The sequence below is a fragment of the Talpa occidentalis genome, unplaced genomic scaffold, assembly GCF_014898055.3.
Source record: "Talpa occidentalis isolate TD23 unplaced genomic scaffold, MPIMG_talOcc4v2.1 talOcc4.2, whole genome shotgun sequence".
Lineage (NCBI taxonomy): Eukaryota > Metazoa > Chordata > Mammalia > Eulipotyphla > Talpidae > Talpa > Talpa occidentalis.
The window spans coordinates 59328678-59345852 of record NW_023602073.1 but is presented as its reverse complement, the minus strand read 5'-3'; the positions used below and the strand labels follow the sequence as shown (position 1 = coordinate 59345852).

Genomic DNA, 17175 nt, shown 5'->3' with positions numbered 1-17175 from the left:
CCGCTGCTCCCCTCAGCAGTATATTTCAGTCAGTCTACCTGTTCTGTTCCCCACTCTGTCTCTGGTGAATCCTCTTACCCCCATACCTCTGGTCTGTACCCCAGCTCTTGTATGCATAAATAAATACATCTTAAAAAAAAAAAAAAGACATTGTTGTCCATCACCTTGCAATCTTTACAAGAGACAGGGAGATTTCCAGGAACTCACTTCAAGGGAAAAAAGGGTGGGCTTCACTAGATTTCTTTAGAAGTTTGGCTCAAGTGGGAACTTTACGGGAAGTGATGAGGTATGCAGCCCTCATACTCAAGGGGTTGGAAGTTTGTGTGTTTTGCAGGGGGAAGAAGGGCGTAGAGAAAAGGGGAACTCAGAAAATCAGCCCCCAGGACCAAGAAATCCTTCCTTCCTCTCCTGCAGCCACTTGGGGGCTGAGTTAGGGTTTGGAGTCTAGTCCCAGCTTAAGGATAGACAATGAAGAGTAAGGAGTATTGTGGGCTGGGTCCTCACACAAGCTGACTAGAGCATCTGGGCCATTGTCCAAAGGGTGTGTGCAAGAAAGAGACCGACTGGGAGAGAAGATTACCCACAAGGAAGGATGTTAGAATGTGCTGATGCTCAAGAAAAAAATAACCACCATTTACTAATATTTTATGCAAATTGACAGAATGCACTCCCAAGTACGCAGACCACCTATACAAACTGGATTCGTGAGTTCTTCCACCCAGTTTAAACTAAACACTGACAGAACGGACAAGGGGTTTAAACAGATTCCTGCAAAGAAACCAAACCAAAAATACTAATTATCCCAGCACAAGCTCTGGGAAAATGGCAGAACATAAACCCTTTTTGTTAAGCTTGTTGGAGGGAAAAACCCTGTTAAAATGAAATGAATTTTTACCTATCAGCTATTGCTAATGACTAAACCCACACAACAATTGAAAGGAATTTGAATCAAGAACTGAGGAGTAATACAAGCAGATAGCTTTTCAGTAAACATAGCATGCATTTTTTTTAAAGATTTATTTTTATACAAGAATAGGGGTACAGGCCAGAGATGAGGGTGGGGGTGAGAGGACCCACCAGAGACAGAGCGGGGAACAGAACAGGCAGACGGACCGAAGTACACTGCTGAGAGGAGCAGCAGGCAAGACAGGAGAGGTCTGCTGCACCATGTGGGTTTCTCCCTGGCTGGCCAGGAATCATGCTGCAGTGGCTGAGGATTGCTTCATAGGTTGCGTCTTAACCCTTGCGCCACCAGGGAGGCCCAAACTTAGCATGTATTAAAGGGCACACATACTCAAGATGCTTTATTAGTGAGACAGTTGAAATAAAGCTTCAATCATTAGTTCAACAACAGGGCCAAATTTGGTTATCACTAGGTCAAGAGCTGGCCCCGGGGAATAATGGTTTTCATTTGAGCCTTGAGAAAAAGACCTTCAGCGCTCTGAAGCTATCCGCAGCCACTGCAGCACGAGTTCGATCACCGGCCAGGGAGCTACCCACATGGCGCAGCCACGCAGCGGACCTCTCCTGACTGGCCCGCTGCTCCCCTCAGCCGTGTATTTCAGCCAATCTGCCTGTTCTGTTCCCGGCTATGTCTCTTGTGAATCCTCTCACCCCTCGCCCCCCACACCTGTCCCACACCCCAGTTCTTGTATACATAAATAAATCAATCTTAAAAAAATTGGGTCCTTCAGGCCTAATCTCCACAAAGATCTACCCCTCCATCTTTTCGGCCCTACACTCATTTCAGAATCTTCTGTTGAAGGAAGCCAGATTTGAGCTGAAGCCAGATTTAAGCTGAAAGTTCTTCTTCCTAACAGGATATTGGCACTCACCAAGAATTCAATTAATACACATTTGCAAACCTGTGCAGGGACCACACTTAGAAGCCATGAGTTAAGACAAAAGGCTTTTATTCAAAAACGCCAAGTATAAAAAAAAAAAAATAAGATCTCTTTTATTCCCCTGTACAGTATTTCACTCAGATAAAACCAGCAGGCTACATGCTGCTCAAAACACAGCCCCAGAGAGGATCCGGAAGGCACACCATCCAGAACTGTTTTTCATATAACTATCCTATATACACAGTCAGCAACGCCGCCCCGCCCCCACCCCTTGGGACCCAAACCCACTTGGGCAGGGCCCATGGCAGTTGGGGAGCTGCAGCGGCTGTCCTGCCTGAGTCCCGCCACCCTACTAACAGAGCAAGCAGTTGCAGCCCTCCCCCAAAAGGTCCCCAAGTCAGAGGAGGAAAGGAGGAAAGAAAACGATGGCAGCAGCCGTGGAAGCTTGGAGCAGGAAGGGAACCAAATAAATAAATAAATAAATACATATCGTTGACCTCCAGGTTAGAATGCGCACCTTTTCCAAAAAAAGTAAAATAACTTAAAGGCAAAATTAAAAAAATTAGATCAGCTACGTTCCTTTTGTACACTACCATGCCAACTGTACACACATTTACAGTTTTTCTGTTGATTTGCATTGTTTGTGCATTTTGTGTGTGAGGTCTTGGCTTTGAAACAGTTACGTAAAACCAAAAAGGAAGACCAGTCACTCGGAGTTTTACTAAAGGAGGCAGAAAAAAGGGCAGGTGGCTCAGCATTTGGCCCTGTAGCCTCTTCCATGGCACCTTTCATATGTAGGATGGGGGAAGGAGATGGGGGGCAGAAGAAAAAATGGGGAACCAAACCCAGGCAGATTTTTGGAGAAGCAGCAGGTAAAAGAGGCAAGTTCAAGTATTTCTCCCAGCACAGCCGGAGTCCCCACGAAGGCACTCAGAAGAGTCGGAAGAGGTGACAGGGACTTAAAATGGTGATAGTCCTACCCCACCCCAGCCCACTTTCCCCCTACCCGACCCATCTCGGCATTCAGCAGAACTTGTGATGAAGGGAAGTTTCATGGCAGGGTTCTGGCCCACTCCCACCCCCCCACCCCAGGGATTTTTGCTGATTCCAGCAATGCTGGACACCTATGAGAAAGAGAGCGCGTCTACGGGAGGAGTTGGGAGGACGCCTGGAGCAGAGTCTCTTCCCCCACTATCTGGAAGCAGCCTCCAGGGGCCTGGGGTCTGGAATGAGTTGCAAATGTTGTTCCTGTATCAAGCACTGTCCTGTTTGGCGAGAAGTGTCACTGTTATTCAGGAAGCTGGAAACAGAAGCTTCCCTTCCCTCAAGTATCAGACAGGGAAGGGAAGATCTGTGGGAAAAGCTGCTATTTGCTGGGCCCTGATGAGAGGCTGTGGAGGTGGATCTCAGCAGTTTCCTGGGGCAGGAGGACATCCTGCATCCATGGGTGATTCTGGATATCTTCGAAGGAGGGCCGATCTGATGGTCTCAAGGCCAAGCACCATCTAATGAGATCCTGGCACTCTGCAGTGAGCAAATAGACAGGAGTTATGAATGACTCAACTTGTTTCTACAACGCAAAGGTCTTCCCAATTTGCTTCCAGGGGCCCAGAAGTCTGGAGTCCAGAGACCAGAGCATTTTCAGGAACTCATTCTTCAATGGGAAGGTGTTAACTAACATCTGGAGGCAGACTGCTTTCAGCTAAAAAAATAGCTCTCCTCTTAAACCTGTGGTTTTTAAACTTCAATAGCTGGGGCCTTTCCCACGACACCCACTCACCAGAAATAGGAAGGATGATGACAAGGGGTTTTGATGAGACATCACTGAGCGTGATGAGGTGATTCAATTCACCTACCAACTTACAAATATGAACACCACCCACAATGAGATCACTGGAAGCGAAATATTTAGAGCTTGCCTTAAGGGAGAACGAAGGCTGCAAGAGCCATCTACCTTTCACTCCCTAGCAAACAGCCAAGAGTTGAGGGAACAGGACTCTGCTGGCACTTAAACCTTTTGGTGGAAACTAGAAAGGTCTTTTGCTCAAGGCTCAACTGAAAACCATTATTCCTGGGGGCTAGCTCTTGACCTAGGATTTTGCCAGCCAAGGGTCTGGCCTCTGCTAGAAAGCAAAGCTCTCCAACATTCAAACTGCCCCGAGGACCAACAGCTTTGACCCTCCCCCACCCTCTCAAAAAGGGGCTTCCCAGAAGTTACCTGAAGAGACCCTCTGCCTGAAGAAGACTTGGCCCCTGATGATCTCTTCGTCGTGTTCAAAAGGAATATCTCCACAAACCATGTCGTACAGCAGGATCCCCAGAGACCAGACAGCCGCCGACCTACCATGGTAGCGATGGTAGCGGATCCACTCTGGAGGGCTATACACTCGGGTCCCTGTGAGCCAGGGGAATAGGAAGGAAGAGAACACACTTTTAGCAAAAAGAAAACACAAAGCAACTGTGTATGTGTATGCTAAGTAACTCTTTTTTAAGAAATCACCGCCCTCCTTTCAGGAGCTGAGTGAACTCCATTTTTACCCCTGGGCTGAAGGCGTGGATCAGGGCTGATGGCAACCCTCCAACCCAAAGCATTACCCACCTGTCTACCAACTCAGACCACAAGCTGAAATTCTTCACAAATCACTCCAAGAAACAAACAGGGTTGGCTGCAGACCCAAAGCCTGAGGCCTGTATGTGGTAGGACCACCCAATGGGAGAAGGGATGAATGTCTCCACAATCAAGGGAGGTAGCCCACAGACTGTCCATAATTTGCATTATGTTGCCTGGGAGAGTTTGGGTGAGGTTGTCATGTCAGATGAGCCAGGTGAGGACATTTGCACAATGTCCTAAGTCAGGGTGCCCTCTGGAAGGTTTCCTCACCATTCTGAGCGCAGACACCCACACCCCCCTCCTCTTCCGCCCCACGCTGGAAAGGCAGACAGAGCTGCAAGGCTGGTTTCAAACCACGTGATTCCTGTTTACAAACTTTGGGTTGTAAAAAAGTGGGGGCCATCCCGCTGGTGCTCACCAGGGGGCAGCAAAGACTCGAAGGAAAAAACCGGGAGGACTCGGCCATTAACTGCTAAATTAAAAAAAAAAAAAAGAAAAGAAAGGGGGGGGGCAGCCCAACCCAGCGTCCTCCAAGGGCAAATAAACACAAACCACAAGCCCCAGTCACAAGTTTTGAAAGGCTGTCGTTAGTTAAGCTAAGCCGCTCAGATGATGACCCACCCTCCTTTGCTTTGATCTCAAGCTCTCCATTCCTTCTTTTCTGAAAGAAACCGCTCCAAGCCCCTCCCTAGGATAGGTTTTCATCCTCTGAGGAGACACCCAACTCATTTTCAAACCAGCAAGAGATCTTATTTCACAACATTCATTCCCGACTACCTCACCCTCCAACACACAGAAACACACACACAAAATTCAACAAAATGAATTATTGAGAGAAACTACTGTTTCTACTCCTTATCTGCCCCCCGATCAAAGGGGCGGGGGGTGGGGGGAACACATCTGCAGCTCTTAAAAACTACCTTAGAGAAAACTAAGTGCCTTCTAAAACCAAACTAAAATGACGAAACCGGCGTCAATTTTCATCTCTCCCGCTCTCTCCCCCCTCCCCCGCTCCTGTCCTTTAACTGGCGGTGAAACTGGGTCAGACTTCAGAAATCTGGGCTACGGCCGGTTGCCCACAACCTCTTATTCATCGGGAAAGCTCGGAACCCACTGAATTCCACTCAAAAATACAACCATGCCAGACACATGACAGGTTCGGCTGGCTGGGGGCCTCGGGTTTACTACGCCGGGAAGCGCCTCCGCCCCACCCCTGCCCGCGCCGAGCCAGGCGGCCCGATGACCTTTACGAAGGGCCGGCGAGGAAAGCTGGCCGCGGCCTCCGGGCCCGGCCGCGTCACCTGGGCGGCCCCCGCCCTCCCCGCCGGCTCCCTCCCCGGCAGGGCTCACCATCGAAGTCCGTGTAGACCGTGTCCTTGAGCAGCGCCCCCGACCCGAAGTCGATGAGCTTGAGCTCGCCGCGGTTGAGGTCGATGAGGATGTTCTCGTCCTTGATGTCGCGGTGGAGCACCCCGCAGTTGTGGCAGTGCCGCACGGCCTCCAGCACCTGCCAGAAGAAGCTGCGGGCCAGCTCCTCATGCAGGGCCCCCCTTTCCGTGATAAAGTCGAAGAGGTCTTGCACCGGCTCGGGCCTCTCCAGGATCAGGACGAAACTGTCGGGCCTCTCGAACCAGTCCAGGAGCCGAATGACGCCGGAGAAGCCCGAGCTCACCTTCTTCAGCAGGACCACCTCCATGGGCACTCGGGTGCCGCTGGGCTGCAGGGGCGAGGGAGGCGCGTGAGGGCGGGCGTCGGGGTGGCGGGGGTGCCCCTCAGCCCCCCCCGGGGGTCGCTCCCTCCAGGGCACTCACCAACTCTCCCCAGTCGGAGATCCGGTCCTTCTCCACGTGCTTGATGGCCACCTAGAGCCCCCCGAGAGAGCCTCCGTTAGGTCAGCCCGCCGGGGCCCAGCACGCCGCGGCCCTCCCGCGCGGGGCGCCCACTCACCGGCAAGTTGTCGGCGACGCGGATGCCCGAGTAGACCGAGCCGAAGCCGCCGCTGCCCAGGAGCGGGCCCACCTGGTACTGCGACTCCAGGGGCTCCTTCTCCTTGCCTGGGGCGGGCAGAGAGCGGCACAGGGGGCTCAGAGCCGGCCCGCGGGCCCCCACCCCCCCCCGCGGGGTGCAGCCGCCGTCCCCCGGGCCGGGGCGGGCGCTCACCGGGCGCCAGCTTGGTGGCGTGCAGGTCGCTGCAGGGCGCGGCGCGCAGGTGGGCGAGCGAGTTGATCTTGGACAGGAGCATCCCCACCTCCCGGGCGTCGGCGGAGGGGCTGCGAGTGGCGGCGCCGCGGCGGGCGCTGGGGCCGGGGCCGGGGCTGGGGCCGCGCCGGCGGCTGTGCGGGCGGCGGGGGCTGAGGCTGCGGGTGGCGTTGCGGCTGTGGCTGCGGCGCGCGCGGAAGGCCGAGGGCGCGCCGGAGGACGCCCGGGGGCGCTGGCGGGGCGGGCGGCCGGCGGGCGCGCCGGCGGGGTCGGGCAGCGCCGGGGCCGGCGGGGAGGGCGGCTCGCGGGGGCCGTGCGGCAGCGCCGTCGTCCGGGAGGCTCGCGGCTGCCGCTGCTGCTGCCGGTCCCGCCGCCGCTGCCGCCAAGTCCTGTCGGGCCTCCTCCGCCGCCGCGGCCGCTGCAGCAGACGCCCGGCTCGCCCAGCCGCCAGGAGTAAAGGGGCGGAGCGCGCCGGCCGGGAAGGGGGGCGCGGGCGGGCGGGGATGGGGCGGGGCCTCTCCGGGAGGCCGAGGCGGGGAGCGGGGCGGCCGGGCCGGCGGAGGGAGGCGAGGGGGTGGGGAAGCGGCGGGGCAGGGCGACTCCCCTCGGCCCCCGCCCCGCGCGCGCCGTCGCCGCGCCCCAGCCCCGCCCCCGCCGGCGCGCCCCTAGCCAACCAGGAGCCGACCGATCTGCATAAGGCCGGAGGCCCCGCCCCGCTCGCGCGGTCAGAATGGTTTACGCCGCCACGACGTGGCGGGAAGGAAAAGGCGCCAAAATGGAGGGGGAGGGGCGCGGGGCGTGAGGGGAGGCGGGAGCTGGGTGCCGAGCCGCGAGAGAGGAAGGATGGGAGGGGCGTATCGATTCAAACCCAAACAATAACAAAGCCATCAAAGGGCGCCCGAGGCAGCCTCTGCGGCTCCGGGTTTTCGGAGGTTTTTGGGTCAAGGGCTCGAGCCGGAGCATAACAAGTTGCGCCGGGGCGGCGGGCCCGGCGGGGCGGGCGGGCGGGCGGGGAGGCCGGCGGCGCGCCCGGCTGCGGGGACGGCGTGTGGGGACGCCGACGAGGGTGGTCTCCGCTGTGTGACTCAGACCCGAGACCTCCAAGTCGGCCGGGGCGGGTGGACGGGGCGCTGTGGGCTCGGGCTGGGTCCGGGGGTGGGGGCGCTGTGCGTTGGGGGCGCGTGGGGGGCGCAGGAGCCGCGAGATGTGAGTCACGGCGGCGTCGCCGAGCGGGTGGGGGTGTCGCGGGCCTGGAATAAAGCGGGGGGCGGCTCGCTGCTCCCGGGAGGGGTCCGGGCCGCGGTGCTGGCGGCCGGCGAGCAGCTCGGCCCCGGCTGCTCCGGCAGTTGCCGGGGAAATGCGGGAAGTACCCGGGGAGCCTGATTGCTGAGAAGCGCTGTGTGTCACAGGGCCGGGTAGAAAGGAAATCACGAAACAAATGTTAGTATTATGATGCCAGATGCTGCCTCAGCTCCTTCGGTGCGGGCGGGAGAGAGGAAAATTCCTCATCTAAGGCCGGGGTGGAAGGGTGCGCCCGATTAAATCAGAGATTTCGCGTCGCAGTCACCTTTGCAGCAGCCGAGTCTCCCAGCCAGGCCGTGCTAGCAATTATTGGCAGCCCCGGCCCCGTCTCCAAGGAAATCCCCCCTCTCCCTGCCCCCTCCGTGGAAATAACACGGAAAACGGACCAATTCGACTTTCATCCTTTGTCCTCTTAAACTTCATGTCGAGTTGATAACGACGTGTGAAATGAGTGAATTAGAATTCTGTGTAATCCATAAATTGGATTGTCAGTGGCCTGAGGAATTGAAGCTCACTAGATCCCATCTTAGTTTTTCAAGTTCCTGCCATTTAAAGAATAAATGAGGAGGTTTGAGGATTTATCTGTATGGCTGCACTCATTAGTGAATTTAAATGTTTCCTTCGAAATTTTCTACAGTGTTTTATAAAGATGCTCAGACATTTCGCTACTTGAATGAATTTATATATAAAATAGTAACATTTTCCTTTTCTATTGTGGCCTTTGTTTTTGATGACGTGGGGAAACCACAAGGGAACAGGAATTATTCCCTTTTTACAGATGAGGAAAATGAAACTTAAGTAGAAGGACATAGGACTACAAATAACTAAAGACAGAAGAGATGAAGTGACCTAAACTCTTAACAATCAAAACTCGCCTCTTGCCAGGTCTAAAACTGTCCTTGGTACTGACTAGAACATCAATAAATGTCTGTGACTCGGGTCTCCATCCCCTCTGCCCTCCTTTTTTCCTTTCTGGAGCCCTACTGGAGCATTCCCTCACACCTGGCACTCTCCAGACTCTGCCTTTGCTGAGGCATCAACCCCTTCTGAGAATGCCCTCTATGCCCTCTCCTCTTAGCTTTTGGTCCTTCCACCCATCAGGACACAATGATATCAATAGTTCCACCATAGTCATGATGAAAGGCATTTTCCTATCAATAGCTCCACCACAGATTGCTAAACAAACGCCATCCATTTGTTCATAGTCCACTCTACTCACCTGACAGTCATGCTTGTGTTTAAGTCTTGTTAATTAACATTTCAATTATTTATACTGGTCTCCCTATTCCTTCAAGGCCTACATTATCCAACATTGGTTAATGAAGGGGGAGGCCAAAGTGGGCCCCAAAGAAAAGGTCATGATTAAAGGCATGTTTTACCAAATTTAAGTAAGTAGGCTTAGGGAAAATAAAGGTTGGGAGCAAGATCTTTAAAATGAACTAGCCCACTTTCAAATCTGGGATCTGGCACCTACTAGTTATGTGACCTTCAAGTTACTTATTTTTCTAAACTTTTGGACTCTGAATGGAGATAATAACAACACCTACCTTATAGGGCTGCTGTAAGGAACAAATAAAATTCTGTGTGTAAAGCACATAGCTGGGGGGGGGGGAAGCAAACTGTTTAAAATGAACAATGGTGTAAAATATATACAAATTAAAAAATTTTTTAATTAAAAAAATAAAGCACATAGCTTTGCACAGAGTAAATTTGTGGTAAATATTAGCTGTGATAGTGTTATAGGACAGGGGACCACCCTGTTACAATAGCAATAATGCCATTTGTGATCATGACAATGACGACGAAAAAGAATTTTGGAATGGTTTTGTGCCTTGAAGGTTCCAAAGGTGAAATGTTGTATAAATTGTTTCATTTTAATCATCTTGGGAGAAAATGTGATTTAAAATAGTTGTATACATTAAATCGAGTTCAACATTTTTCACTCTCTCTAGATCTTCATAGGGCTAAATATTTAATTAGTTAGAGCTTAAGTGATTAACATTTAATATGGCTGCTTTATATGGTGGGTGCTTCACAGCTGGAAGTTACAAAACATGGACCTTGCTTGGCAAAGAATTTTTATTTACTTAAAACTGCTTTGAAGATAAATGTTAAACATTTAAGTATGTTTTGTGTTAAAAGTTACTCTTTGAGGGTACTGAACGGAACTGGTGTGTTCATTCATCAAAACATGGTTTTAATAATAAAAACAAACCCCACCTGTGCTGTCTCAAAGAATCTAACAAAGAATCAGAAACATCACACTAATAACTAAATGACAAGTGCTTTTGGAAAGATGAAAGCCATGATTATGCTAACAATTCTCCGAAAATAGAAGAATATGTTCATGTTAATTTGAACAATAGCCAAATTAATTCTTAGGTGGTTGCCTTATTCCATCTGATACGGGTTCAATCAAGTCATTGTCAAAGGAAAGACTTCAGCAATTTCTGTAATCACAGAAGTTTCAAAGTGTGAAAGGGATGCCAGGACACTATTTTTTAAAATACCTGAATCTAGGCCTCTCCTGGTGGCGCAGCAGTTGAGCGCTGGGCTGCAAAGCTGCCCGCAGCCTCTGCAGCGCTGGTTTGATCACTGGCTGCCTGTGAGGGTCCCACATGGTGCGCAGACCTCTCCTGCCACGCCCGCTGCTCCCCTCAGCAGTGTATTTCGTTGGTCTGCCTGTTCTGTTCCCCGGTCTGGCTCTGGTGAATTCTCTCACCCTCCCGTGCTTGTGACTGTACCCAGTGCTTGTGTAAATAAATAAATAAATCTATAAAAATAAAAATAAAAAAATAAAATACCTGAATCTAGTTGATGCACTTTTAGGACTAGGTCTGTATCAGGTGGGAATAATTTGGGTCTGCATGTCTTGTTTCTTTCAAAAAATGACTGCACTTTTTAAAGTTTAAACTTAAATTACAGTGTTCACCATGGCTTATAATTTTACTCTCTCCTTGGAGGCTCTTTGAGCACAAGTGATGAAATAAAGGGGGAAATTTGGAGCCCAACTATAGTACATTTTCTCCCTATAGCTTAAAACATCCCCATTTACCTTAACAGCCATAAAATCACTTAGAAAAAATAAAAATAAAAATTTATATAAAAATCCACTACTGGGCTTCCCTGGTGGTTCAGGGGTTAACATCTCAGCGCTATCAAGCTATTGCCAGTCACTGCAGCATGAGTTGGATCCTCAGCCAGAGAGCTAACCCACATGGTGCAACAGCAGACCTCTCCTGTCTTACCCCCTGCTCCCCTCAGCAGTGTATTCAGTAGATCCTCCTGTTCTGTTCCCCACTTCGTCTCTGGTGAATCCTCTTACCCCCTTAGCTCTGGCTTATACCCCAGTTCTTATATGCATAAATGAATTAAAATAAATCCTTTTAAAAAAATCCACTACAAACAATAACACATAAAACAGTCAAGATTTTAAAAGACTTAAACGTTTTTAAGTTTTAATAATTGTAACAGTGGTAAACAGCTAGGAAATCCAGTATCCCAACTTCATAGCATCTATATAGTCAAGTTAAAACTGGCTCTTGTCCTTGGTAAGATGTGACATTTGTTTCAAGTTTATAAATCTCTTTTAGTCATTTTTCAGTTTCCTCAGCAATATTGGAGAAATAAAGGGTTTTTGTTTTCCAGTAAAGTATATTTAGATTCATTACCAATTCATTTGTTTTTCTTTAAAGAAATAAAAATAATCTGGATGTATTTTTGGAATTTTACACATTCAGTGCTGACAATTTGAGTAAAAATAATCAATATTTATTGATGGCGCTGGACACAAAGATTTCATAGTTCCTGAGCATTAGTGGATAGGTAAGAACCAAAAGGGAGTAGCTTAGAAAGTAGACCTTCTACAAGAAGCCTGGGGTGTGTTATAAAATATCTTTAGGGACTTCCCTGCTGGTGCAGGGGTTAAAGTCTCAGCACTCTCAAGCTATCACCAGCCACTGCAGCATGAGTTTGATCCCCAGCCAGGGAACTGACCCACATGGTGCAGCAGACCTCTCCTGTCTCGCCCACAGCTCCCCTCAGCGGTGTATTTCAGTCAATCTACCTGTTCTGCTCCCCACTCTGTCTCTGGTGAATCCTCCCACCCTCTCTGCACCTCTGGCCTACACCCCAACTCTTGTATCCATAAAGAAATAAAATAAATCTTAAAAAAAAAAAACCTGATTAGAAGAGTAGGAAAATGTACGCCTTGGATCAAAAAGAATAGGCATGTAGGGCTTCCCTGGTAGCTAAGGGGTTAAACACCACACTGTAAAGCTATCTGCAGCCTCTGCAGCACCAGTTCAATCCTCCACTGGCCAGGGAGCTACCCACATGGCTCAGCAGATCTTCTGCCTGGCCCGCTGCTCCCCTCAGCATTGTATCTCAGTCAGTCTGCCTGTTCTGCTCTCCACTCAGTCTTTGGTGAATCCTCTCATCCCCTGCATCCCAGTTCTTGTATGCATAAATAAATAAATCTTTAAAAAAAAAAAAAAGAATAGGCATGTACAAAAATCCTAATTGCCCCTAAAGAAATGGGGCAATTGTGTGTGAGAGAGACAGAGAGATATCAGATGTTTGCAGTTGGTGAGGGGGTTGTATGCCATCTTTCTTTTTTTAAGATTTATCTATTTATTTATGTAAGAACTGGGGTACAGGTCTGAGATGTGGAAGGTGAGAGGGTTCACCAGAGACAGAATGGGGAGCAGAATAGGTAGATTGACTGAAATACACTGCTGAGGGGAGTAGCAGGCAAGACAGGAGAGGTCTGCTTGTGCCCTGTGGGTAGCTCGCAGGCCGGCTAGGGATCGAACTTGTGCTGCAGAGGCTGTGGACAGCTTCATAGCACTGTGCTTAACTCCTTGTGCCACCAGGGAAGCCCTGCCATCTCTTAAAAACTGAATTGCTGATGTGAGACTTGGAAAAGTCACAAAGTACATAAGTACATCTAGGTAAAGGGGGAAAAAAGGTTCAAAAAGTTTTCATAGGGCCTCTCTGGTGGCACAAGGGGTTAAGACACAACCTATGAAGCTGTCCGCAGCCACTGCTGCATGAGTTCGATCCCTGGCCAGGGAACTACCCACATGGTGCAGCAGACCTCTCCCGACTTGCCCGCTGCTCCCCTCAGCAGTGTATTTCAGTCAGTCTGCCTGTTCTGATCCCCACTCTGTCTCTGATGGATCTTCTTGCCCCTCACAACTCTGGCCTGTACCCCAGTTCTTGTATGTGTAAATAAATCTTTTTTGAAAAAATAGCTTTCATAGAACAACTTACTAGGCACTAGAAAGATGCTAACAAAAACATTGGTTTAGTGCACATCTAATTTGTCACTTAATAGCATACAGCAACTAGATTATAAATATTGGGTTGTCCCCAAAGTCATGACACATTATTGCAAATATGTCATGACTTTGCCAACAACCCAATATATTAAGGGCAGAAACCATCTCATTCTTTCATGGAACAAAGTGCTGCAAATGGATCAAATAAAAGGGACAAAAGAGAAACATAGCAACTAACATGGAGCGAGTGTAAAGACATACTAGGTATTTTTCTAAGCACTTTATTTGGATCTTTATATAAATCTTATGACATAGGCAGTTTTATTAATATCACTGGTTTACAGATAAATAAACACAAACTAAAGTAATTAGCACAAGGCTATATATCCAAGTGTTGTATCCTACCTACCATGCCATGTTGCTTTTACAAGAAATACAAGTTTAAGAATTTAACAGGGGATTCTATGATTAAGGTCTTATGGAGGGTGTCATCCACAAAGGGCAGGGCTCAGAGGTCAAAGTGGTCAGGGAATGCTCCTTGGAGGATATAGAACTTAACGTGCATCTTAAAGGCGAGTAAGCTATGAATAGACAGAAAGGAGAGATGGAATGGGGTGAGTAACATCAGGAATCCCGCAAAAGATGCTTTGTGTTATGTTCTTTGTATTCCCCAACTTATGAGAAATGAATGAATAAATGTTTCTTTAAATAAATCAAAGGCATAAAGCCAGAGAGAGAAGTCAGTAGGCCCTCCTGATGTCATGATATAAAGGTGAAAGAGATGAAAAAGATGAAAGAGTTTATTTTAATCTTTATTGAAAAAGAAACTAGGAAGATTCTCTATTCAAGTCATTTCTTGAAGCCTATGATTTAGGAATAATGACTTGCACTGTGGTTAACCCATAGGGTAGTTAAGATCCAAATGACAAAGAAAACATGCATTAACATGATTGGATGAAATCCACGCAATAATTTGGAGAAACTTACATTTTCAGTATATATTTCCTCTTTTCCAGCTCTGTTTTAGTTCTCTTTTAAAGTTGTGTGCTAAGATAAACATCGTCAGTTCACCACAGCCAGAACTAGAACGCCCACACTACAAGCACAGAAGCATATTTATGGCCTTCCATGTATGACTTTGTCAAAGATTATTTGACTGTCTAAGTACAATTTCACTCACTCTGGAGAACTCATGAGCTGTGCGGCCCTCTTTATAGAACTGGTGTTGCTTTTTCCTGGATAGAGGAAGCCTTTTCTGTGTTCGGTGATGCTACTTTGTTAGAGAGATACCCACTCACTAGATGAGAATAGGACTTATTCACAGTTATCAGTGTTATCTCTGAAATCACTCATGAGTAGAAGTTATGTTGGCAAATAGCCAGTGCTCTGTGGCGGGCAGAAAAAACAACATACACACTTTACCCCAAATCACAGATAGCCCTAAGGTCTATCCATCCTTCCAGATCAACTCAAGGCCATTGGACTTCTTCTTTTTTTTTTTTTTAAAGATTTATTTTATTTATTTATGCATACAAGAACTGGAGTGTGGAACAGAGGTACTGGGTTGGGGTGGGGGGGTGAGAGGATTCACCAGAGACAGAGTGGGGAGCAGAACAGGTGGACTGACTGAAATACACTGCTGAGGGGAGCAGCGGGCAAGGCAGGAGAGGTCTGCTGCGCCATGTGGGTAGCTCCCAGGCTGTGGATCAAACTCCTGCTGTAGTGGCTGCTGATAGCTTCATAGTGCTGAGATTTAACCCCTTGTGCCACCAGGGAGGCCCCATTGAACTTCTTACTGCTTCTCTTGCTCATCCCAACAGTTTTTAAACTTATAACAATTCTTTTGTATCTGTCACAATCATATCCTTTTATTTCCTAAGTATTCAATGTCATCATAGCATCATCCTTAAGAGCAACAAGCATGAATTGAGTGTCCACCATGAAAGGATCCACATTTCCCCAGTGAAACCATAAGTTATTCAAGAACAAAGACTATATGTAAATTTTTAAAGACAACATAGTTCCCTTTGGGAAGTACTAATTTTTTTTTTTTTTTCCAAAACAAGCTCAAAACTCAAAGGAGAAGATCCTATGATCTCCTCTGCCTTAATCTTTGCCCCTGCCACTTTTATTATATACTGTACTGAAAAGACTGGTGACTCTTTGCCCTTAAAAAAAAATAGACTTCAGGGCCTCCCTGGTGGCACAGGGGTTAAGATGTAACCTCTGACGCTATCTGCAGCCACTGCAGCACGAGTTCAATCCCCAGACACGGAGCTATCCACATGGCGAAGCAGACCTCCCTGACTTGCCTACTGCTCCCCTCAGCAGTGTATTTCAGCCAATCTGCCTGTTCTGTTCCCCACTCTGTCTCTGGTGAATCCTTTCACCCCCCATAAATAAATCTTAAAAAAAAAATAGACTTCAGAACAAATTTTTACCTTTCTCAGAAAGCATTTTTATAAATTAAGATGGTCAAATTCCTAAACCAAAGATTTAGAGAAATAGGTACAGTCTAATTTACAGAGATAACGTCTAGTATGTATTAAGCATTTCCTATAGGTTAAATTATTTTTCTAATTATCACTTTATGTGCCATCTCTGTGTCATACTTATGATAGAAAGATAGCTATTCATATGACTTACACTTTTTCTTTAATCCTCTTTATTACTATTGGGGCCTCCCTGGTGGCACAAGGGGTTAAGGTACAGCACTGTGAAGCTGTTCACAGCCACTGCAGCATGAGTTTTATCCCTGGCCGGCCAGGGAGCAACTCACATGGCGCAGCAGACCTCTCCTGTTTCACCCGCTGCTCCCCTCAGCAGTGTATTTCAGTAGATCTGTCTGTTCTGCTCCCCACTCTGTCTCTGGTGAATCCTCTCACCCCACCTCTGGCCTATACCCCAGTTCTTGTATGCATAAATAAATAAATCTTAAAAAAAAAAATCCTCTTTATTGTTATTATGCCCAGGAGGGTAAATAACTTACCCGGGGTCCACAGGTGAGAGGCACAAACTCTAGTTCACAGAATATATGCCGATGAAGAGAGACAATATTTGGGGTAGCGCTTGGTGTGCTAGAGGTCACATTCAGAGCACAGAGAGCCACAAGCCAGATTAAATAAAATCAGGAAGCAAGGTAATGAATGGAGAGACAATAGAGTCAGTGGATAATTTCCTTCAATATTGTGCCCAAGAGAAATGAATGGGGACTGGAACAATGTTAAAAGTTAACAGTATGAGTGAATGGTGGCAGAGAGGAATGCCTGTGGAAAAGGGCTGCTGCTGGCAGCTAAGCATGTGGATGAGGGTTAGAACCTTCAGTTGAGGGAAAACTGATCTTCACAGCAGCAAGATAGGAATCTCTTGTGTCTTCAGCAAGAGTGACAGAGTGAGTGAATCAATCGCTAAACATTTGCTGAACAGCTACTGTGTTGTTTTTTTTTTTAAAGATTTATTTATTTATGCACATAAGAACTGGGGTACAGACCAGAGGTGTGGGAGGATGAGAGGATCCACCAGAGACAGAGTGGGGAACAGAACAGGCAGACTGACTGAAATATACTGCTGAGGGGAGTAGCAGGCAAGTCAGGAGAGGTCTGCTGTGCCATCTGGGTAGCTCCTTTGGCTGGGAATCGATCTCGTGCTGCAGAGGCTGCGGACAGGTTCATGGGTTGCGTCCTAACCTCTTGTAACACCAGGGAGGCCCCACCTACTTTGATTAAGGTACTGTGCTAAGTGCTACAGAGATACATAGAGGCAAACATATGGTTCCAGTTTCAACTTTAGAGTCTTTTACCCTAATAAGACAATAGGTATAGAATCATAAAGATTGGAAGGAAGCTTCAGGATCTTCTCGTTTAATCTTTTTAGTTTTATAGATGACCAAAACCTAATCTCAGAGCCTGGAAGTGTTTTGCCAAAGTTCCCACAGCAT

The 17175-nt window shown here is 48.2% G+C and overlaps 1 protein-coding gene across 1 annotated transcript; it reads right to left on the bottom strand.

Moving 5' to 3' along the window:
* Positions 1 to 1896: 1896 nt before the first annotated feature.
* On the bottom strand, positions 1897 to 7109 carry PIM1 (Pim-1 proto-oncogene, serine/threonine kinase). Its single transcript, XM_037519618.2, has 6 exons — positions 6616 to 7109; positions 6403 to 6509; positions 6267 to 6317; positions 5806 to 6172; positions 4063 to 4239; positions 1897 to 3368 (listed from the first exon to the last, which is right to left on the bottom strand). Exons 1-6 carry the CDS (start codon positions 6695 to 6697, stop codon positions 3211 to 3213), a joined length of 942 nt encoding a protein of 313 aa, XP_037375515.1. The 5' UTR covers positions 6698 to 7109; the 3' UTR covers positions 1897 to 3210.
* Positions 7110 to 17175: the final 10066 nt, after the last annotated feature.